This window comes from Morus notabilis, unplaced genomic scaffold, assembly GCF_000414095.1.
Source record: "Morus notabilis unplaced genomic scaffold, ASM41409v2 Scaffold1446, whole genome shotgun sequence".
Classification (NCBI taxonomy): Eukaryota; Viridiplantae; Streptophyta; class Magnoliopsida; order Rosales; family Moraceae; genus Morus; species Morus notabilis.
Window position 1 is genome coordinate 4,105 of NW_010364434.1, and position 8,090 is coordinate 12,194.

Sequence of the window (8,090 nt, forward strand, 5' to 3'; positions counted from 1 at the left end):
ACTTTTCAATTATTTCAGTTATTATTTTAATAATACTATTATATTCTATATCATAATTATATAATATATTAAATAATAATAATAATAATAGTTTTTTATTATATTATATATAATAATAAATATATATTATATTGTAATTATATATCTTATATTAGGTAAGGTCTTTAAACTGACACTTATTATTTGTTGGATTTAAATAATAGTTGTATAATTCTACATAAATTGTGTATATTTACATGTAAAGTCGTGTACATTTACATGTAAAGATGTATATGTTAAGTTATAAGAAATAATAATGTATATTAATGCTCGAAATGTGTATTTTTTATAGCAATTAAGTGAACACATAGCATAAAAAGATGTATATTGGCTGATTTGTTGTATTTCATGTTAATGAACGTAAGCGACAATGTATACCAATATATATATTTTTATGCTATGTGTTCACTTAATTGCTATAAAAAATATATGTTTCGAGGATTAATATACATTGTCGTTTCTTATAACTTAACATATACATCTTTACATGTAAATATATACAATTTTACATGTAAATATACACGATTTATGCAGCATTATACAACTTCCGTTCCAGTTAGGCACAATTCCAAGTGTCTGACCAGAGATAATTCCTATTATATTATAGTATAATATAATAAAGTCGTAATTTTTAACAGTCCACAACAATTCAACATCATAATTTACTAAATGCTATTACACTGATTTTAAAACTAGCACAGCTACTATAATTATAATTTACTAAATACTTAGTTACTTTTTGTAACAATTATTTTTCTTTACGCATAGCTAAAAGTAATTTTTTTAAAATCTACATTAATACCAAACTAAGCCGAGATGGAGCTTGAATTTGAATATATATAAAAAAAGGATGTTTATATCAAGTGCCATTTTAATATCGATTTTTTTTTATGTTTCTAATTTTAATCTCAAATATTGACCTTTTATGTTCTTAATTTTAGTCTCAAATATTTAAACTATGACTAAAATTGAAACATAATAATAATAAAAAAATCAATTATGAGATGTATTTTTCTTTAAAAAACAGATACTATTTATTCAGCCATTCATTATAAAAAAAATATAAAAAAAATAAAGGGACAATTCTCTAATTTCCCTAATTCGTTTTTGTGGGAAAAAAAAAACGATACTGGTAACGGGCCTAACGGCCGACTGGCTGAGTTTCTGGTTAACTAAAAATTGTCGGAGAAAGAAACCAGGGAGTTACGAGGAAATAAATTTTTTAGTTTAAAAAAAATTAAAGAAAAAAAAAAAGGAAAGAGAGGATCACTGGTCTGGTTCTGTATAGCGAAGAACAGAACAAGTCAATCCTCTTCCTACGACTAAACAAAATTCACTTTGAAAACCTTCCCTTATTTTATTTGTTTCCTTCTCTTCTCTTCTTTTTCTCTTCAACTCTGAAATATGAAGGCTGGATTTCGTGGCTTCACTAAATTCACAATCACGTATATTGCCAAGTTTCGCTTTCATAGAAACCCAACCAAACCCTAAGTTTTAGGTACTAATTTTTTTTCTTTGTTTTTTTTGCCGTATATGTTTGTATAAATGCATGATATATACTCTATTGCGTTTTTTTCCCTCTTTTATGGCGTGTTTTGTGCTCGAAATTCTTTCGGAGGATCTGGTCGTGCTCGCTCCCAATTTGAGTTATTTCGCTTTTAGGTAAATAAAAGGTTTGAAATATTATTAATTCGTTTGCTTCTTGTTTAATCAAATTTGCGTTCTTGTGTAAACCTTTTTTTTTTTTTCCCATCACAATGTTTCTTGTTCGCTAGATATGGAAAGATTTTTATAAATTTGAAGACTTTTTATGGTTTTGATTATTGTATGAATTTGATTTAATTTTTAATCAAAGACAAAAATTGCGTGAAATGTACTTTAATTTTTCATGAAATTTTCGAACTTTTCTATTATCTTCCTTGAAAGTTGGCTTTATATTTATAAATTTGCATACAACATACAATGTGATGGTTTGCTTTACTTGGTAAAAGCTTTACCAATGAGAACGTTAAACTGGGTTATCATTAATTAGATTGAGAGTTTTCTTTCGAATATATTATGATCAAATATGTACATTGGCAATGAAAAGGTATGAGGCGTTGGCATATAACATCTTTGGAGCAAGGTTTTGTTTTGACGTGTGGTTGTGGTAGTTTTTCTATTCATCAGTGTATTGATGCTAGTGTTCCTTGAAAGTTTGTCTTTGGTTAATGTTTTTACAGAATTCCTGTTTGTTTGGAATGTCTGTAATTCTCAGCATACATTTCTTCCCGTTGTTTTTAATTGATTTTTTTACTAAGCTAAAGGACTTATTTCAGGTCTGCTTTTAGCAGTAGAAGATTCTCGATTTGATAAAGCAGCCATTCATTTGGTAATGGATCATCCACGATCAACTACCGGGACTGGCGAGGATAACGTCGGGATTCCGGATGATTTGCGTTGCAAGAGGTCAGATGGGAAACAATGGAGATGCACTGCCATGTCTATGCCAGATAAGACGGTATGCGAAAAGCACTATATCCAGGCAAAGAAGAGGGCAGCGAATTCCGCAATGCGGGCTAATTTGAAGAAAGCTAAGAGGAAGTCATTGGGTGAAAGTGATATTTACTTGGAGAGTAAGAGTGACGATTTTGATGTACCACTTGTGAACATGAAAGAGTATCCTCTTCAGGCCTCCGGGAAAAAGTACTCAGAGAGGGCACCAAAAAATAAGTTCCGCTACACACCCGAGACACCACCAGTGAGGAGTTTTTCAATACGTAATCCTCCAAAACAGAATGATGATTCGCAGTTAGATATTGAGCTGTATGAAGAGAATAATTGGAGGTCATATAAGACACCACCTGTTTCTGCTATGGATTTATCCGGGAACAGGTCACAGAGGATCTTGGATGCTAATGCAACAACAGTTTCGGTATGTTGAATTCCAAATATGTTTGTCTGTTCATTTAGTATTTTGATTACTATTGTTGTTCTCAATGTAGTTATAATACTACTAACATATGACAAGGAAAATTTTCTCACTAAGAAGTAGTTGGACTTTAATCGGGGGAAAAAAAAAAAAAAAACCCTCATCATTTAGATGAGTATGCATATCTCTTGGATAGCACGGGTCAGCTAACCCTTGATGTGGACTTGTCTTTCCAGAAAAATAGTTATAATAATAAAAAAGACTAATATTGGATAACCATTGCTATCAAAATTTAATTAGACTTAATTTTCTTTTGAAGAGATTGGTGAGTGCCGTCATTAGTCGTGATTTTATATTAGTTCTTTTTGGCTTATATGTTTCTGATTCCAAGGTGACCAAGTTTCTTCCAGGAATACTCTGATCAAAGCACAGAATCCTCTGAAGAGACTGGTGGTCAAACTTGTCATCAGTGCCGAAGGAGTAAGAGAGATAACGTTATTTGGTGTTTTAAATGTAATCGAAGAGGGTACTGTGATAGCTGTGTCTCTACATGGTGAGGCTAAATTATCTTAACAAAACTACTTTTCTTTACATGTTTACTTGTGTGCTTAGTATATATCTTTCACCTATTAGGTACCCAGACATCTCACTGGAAGATATTCAAAGAATATGCCCTGCATGTCGTGGTACTTGCAATTGTAAAGTTTGCCTTCGTGGAGATAATATGATAAAGGTATGGATTAAAGGTTTTCTATTCTTTTGATTACTCGGTTTCAAAAGCCTGTGAAACACATGCACCAATTTGCTATTGACATAAACTGCTAATCTGTCAGTGGTTTGTTGTGTCTGTCTCTATTGTAGGTAAGGATAAGAGAGATCCCTGCTTTAGACAAACTACAGTATCTCCATAGTCTGCTGTCTTCAGTGCTTCCGGTTGTTAAGCAAATCCACCATGAGCAGTGTTCTGAAGTAGAGCTGGAGAAGATGCTCCGTGGTGAGATGCATTTGATTTTCCAACAGAATTTTGATTTTGACTTTCATTCTAAATACCATCTCGACATGTTTTAACCATTTTGTCTGCATATTGTGTTTTCTTTCAGGAACTGAAATAGATCTTGCCAGGACAAGATTGAATGCAGATGAACAGATGTGCTGGTACCTTTTCAACATTGATGAGCTATTTCATTTTGTTTTATGTTGTGTTGTTCGACCTTCAATTGTGTCCAAGAGTTTCCGATCACGACTTTATTTGATTCTGGTGTTGCTTATTGCAGCAATTTTTGCCGGATTCCTATTATTGATTACCATAGGCATTGTGCCAATTGCTCGTACGATCTGTGTCTTAGTTGCTGTAGAGATCTTCAGGAAGCATCTACGCCTTGTATTAATGGAGTTGTGGATAATAAGATTGGTGGAATTCAAGAAATGGAAACCTTGTTGGAGCAACCGAAAATACCAAGAGTCAAACAAAACTTTTCAGACAAGTTTCCTGATTGGAAAGCGAATGGTGATGGCAGCATTCCATGTCCCCCAAAGGATTATGGTGGCTGTGGATATCCATCATTGAATTTAAGCCGCATTTTTAAGATGAATTGGGTTGCAAAACTGGTGAAAAATGTGGAGGAAATGGTGAGTGGATGTAGGGTATACAATGATGGCTTACTGGAGAAAACTGAGTTTAATGATCATAGACACTGCCAATATGCTAATAGGGAGGATGACAGTGATAATTTCTTGTTCTGCCCCACATCTGAAGATATTAAATCAGGCGGAATTGGTGATTTTAGAAAGCATTGGGCCAGAGGTGAACCCATCATTGTTAACCAGGTTTTTGATAGTTCATCGGTTTCGAGCTGGGATCCAATGGCAATATGGAGAGGGATGCAAGAGACTACGGAGGAGAAATTGAAAGATGAGAGCAGAATCGTTAAGGCCATAGACTGTTTTGATTGGTCTGAGGTGGGCCCAAGCTGCTATTTTTTTGTATGGTTGCTTACGGTGTTGTTTTCTTCCTCAAATGTTTCGTCACATTTGTTTGGCAATATATATATATATATATATATTATTTTTTTAATACTTGTTGATTGATTGATATCTTGAATAATAAGTCTAAATAAACGATTGTGGTTTGACATCATGGCAGGTTGATATTGAACTTGGTCAGTTCATAAAAGGATACTATGAGGGACGAATCGATGGAAATGGTCAGCCAGAAATATTGAAGTTGAAGGATTGGCCCCCCCCCAGTGCGTCTGAGGAGTTCTTGTTGTACCAGAGACCTGAATTCATTAGTAAATTGCCTCTACTTGAGTATATCCACTCCAAGTGGGGTCTTCTGAATGTTGCAGCAAAACTGCCACATTACTCTTTGCAAAATGACGTAGGGCCTAAGATATTTATTTCCTATGGGACCTATGAGGAACTAGGTAGAGGCAACTGTGTAATTAATCTTCATTTCAACATACGCGACATGGTTAGTTGTTCTCCTTTTCATATTTAGCTCGTTAATTTTTTAGGGTTATTTTGTCTGGTCAAGAAACAACTCATGATAATTTGTTTGATACGCGGTATGAGTTCTGTAGTTGATTTCTTAAGTTGCTTTCATAACTCTTAATGCAACTATTAAATACTTAATGGACACTCTCGTTCTTCGAACTGGTCTTATCTTTTTTTTGTTTTTTTTATTTAAGGATTTGTCTTATCATATATGTGTCTGTGTACAGGTCTATCTATTGGTGCATACCTGTGAGGCAAAGCTAAATGGTCAGCAGAGGATAAAGACTGAGAATATGCAAAATGACAAGGTATCCAAGGAGAAAGATTTGCAAGGAAATCCAAGTGTAGGTCTGGACGAGGGTAGGTTTGGCAGTCACAGTTTGGATAATGAATATGGCACAAGCTTGGATGAAAATAAAGATGAGAGAATGATGGATCAAGAGATTGACAATTCTTCTAGTATTGAAGGGGATGCTTTGAGCTGTGAACTGTCAAACAGAGATGGTGGAGATGTCTCTGTAAAGACTCATCCAGGAGTTTTATGGGATGTTTTTCGCCGTCGGGATGTTCCACAATTGATACAGTATCTGAGAAGACATCAAACAGAATTTTCGGAGCCCAACAGTGCAAAGAATGATTTTGTAAGCTCTCTTAAATTTTTACAAATACACCTTTTTTTTGTGCTGGTAATCGTACATCTTTTAGATTATTTGCTTGCATTTTGTGCTTGACGTTCTAAAATATTTTGGATTACAGGTGACAAAGCCTCTTTATGATGAAAGATATTTCCTGAATAGGCATCAGATACGAAAACTGAAGAAAGAATTTGGTATTTTATTTAGTCTAGCACTCTGTTTTGAGCTAGACTTGACACTGATGCTCTGCTCTGGAACTGCCATTTATAAGATGTTATTTTTCTGTAGTACTTTTTGTTTTTATTTTTGTATTTCGGGTTGAATTACGACAGTGATTATTACTGTTGGTAAGATGGTGGTCTGCAAGAAATGAATCTTCCTAGTAGCAATGTTATACCTCAAAAACTGAATTCTTACCTGGACTTATGCTCAAATGCTCCTTCCATTTTAAGAAAATATTAAGGAATGTGTTAGAAAATGGAAGCTATGGACGAAAATGTTTGTAATTCAACATACACCAATTTAGTTTGTAGGTTGCTTCCAACTCAACTTGATTTTTCGTGGACGGTTTCATGCATGTCTAGTTGCTTCTATTCTGCAACACAATCCAAAATTTCTAGTGTTATTCTGTCTACACCAGTTGTTTCTTCTCCTGATTTAGTTGCTGAATCTTCTTTTATAGATGAGAATAGTATCTTCTTCTCTTGCAGGAATAGAGCCATGGTCCTTTGAACAGCATCCGGGGCAAGCTGTTTTTGTACCAGCTGGATGCCCTTTCCAAGTTAGGAATCTTCAGGTGAGGACATATGAGCATGTATTTTACAGAGAAATTGATGTTTTTCAATCAAAACTCCCGCAATTTCAAATGAAATAGGAAGATTTAAATTTTTAAATGTACGTTACTGTTTATCCTTGATTGAATGTGAGGATTCCATAGGAACTAGTTACATGGGGGGAAAATGTTATATTCTTGCTCGAGATGCTACTTCGTTTGGTACATATTCCGTGTGTGTTATTTTCCTGGTAGGAAAAACAGCAAGAATAGATTGCTGACCTCCTGAATGTTGAATTAGAACACGTATTCTTCAGCAGAAAAAGAAAAATATAAAAGAAAACCAGATCCACAGGAATTGGATAAAGAAATCTAAATACTTGATCTTCATTCTTGTTCTTTTTGAAGATATGGGGTATACTAGATCTTCAGCACAAGTTCAGTTTTTGAGATCATCTTTATTATTTACGTCTATTGTGTGTGTTTTCTCAGTCCACGGTTCAGTTAGGCCTCGACTTTTTATCTCCTGAAAGCCTGGGGGAGGCTGTAAAATTGGCGGAAGAAATTCGTTGTCTCCCAAATGACCATGAAGTAAAACTTCAAGTATTGGAGGTCAGAAGAAAATATTTTTCCAATATGCAGACAGGGACCTTATTTTTATTATGCTCCGTTCCTTTCTAGTGTCCTATTCTTGTAGGGCCTATGTGGTATGCATAAAGTATTGTTTCTGAGAATTCATTTGGTTTCAATTCAGGTAGGAAAGATATCGCTTTATGCGGCAAGTTCGGCTATTAAAGAAGTTCAAAAATTAGTACTTGATCCAAAGTAAGAAAACCAGCAGTTAATCCTATTCCTTTATATATTATTTTATAGATATTCCTTGTCTGACAATACTTGTTTTTTTACTCAAATTTTGCTTTGTGCTTCTGTGCAGGCTTGGCTCTGAGGTCGGATTTGAAGATCCAAATTTAACAGCAGCAGTTTCCGAGAACATGGAGAAAATGCCCAAGCGAAGACAGATAACTTGTGCTTGAAGTGCTCTCTTGTATCTATAGTTTATATATCGATGACTGACACCCGGATTGAATATCCAATGTGTAAATTTGTTAGCGTGATCTTCTATTTTTCGTGAACTCAAAAAAGTTACATAGCGATTGACACCTCATCCCATCAATCTAACACTTAGATCATACTTTGAGTTACTTACGAAATGTGAAATGTAAATTAGATGCCAAGA

The 8,090-nt window shown here is 34.3% G+C and overlaps 1 protein-coding gene across 2 annotated transcripts; it reads left to right on the forward strand.

Annotated features, from left to right (window-relative positions):
• Positions 1 to 1,306: 1,306 nt before the first annotated feature.
• LOC21384327 (lysine-specific demethylase JMJ25) lies at positions 1,307 to 8,083 on the forward strand. 2 transcript variants are annotated; one of them, XM_010106662.2, is made up of 14 exons: positions 1,307 to 1,537; positions 2,358 to 2,953; positions 3,361 to 3,503; positions 3,584 to 3,683; positions 3,812 to 3,944; positions 4,051 to 4,105; positions 4,225 to 4,909; positions 5,094 to 5,423; positions 5,674 to 6,087; positions 6,203 to 6,275; positions 6,792 to 6,877; positions 7,346 to 7,465; positions 7,608 to 7,678; positions 7,788 to 8,083. In XM_010106662.2, the coding sequence occupies exons 2-14, from the start codon at positions 2,414 to 2,416 to the stop codon at positions 7,885 to 7,887; spliced, it is 2,850 nt and encodes a 949-aa protein (XP_010104964.1). In that variant the 5' UTR covers positions 1,307 to 1,537; positions 2,358 to 2,413; the 3' UTR covers positions 7,888 to 8,083. The 2 variants fall into 2 exon arrangements, with proteins under 2 accessions (XP_010104964.1, XP_024026935.1); XM_024171167.1 differs by lacking the exon at positions 1,307 to 1,537 and adding an exon at positions 1,676 to 1,701.
• Positions 8,084 to 8,090: the final 7 nt, after the last annotated feature.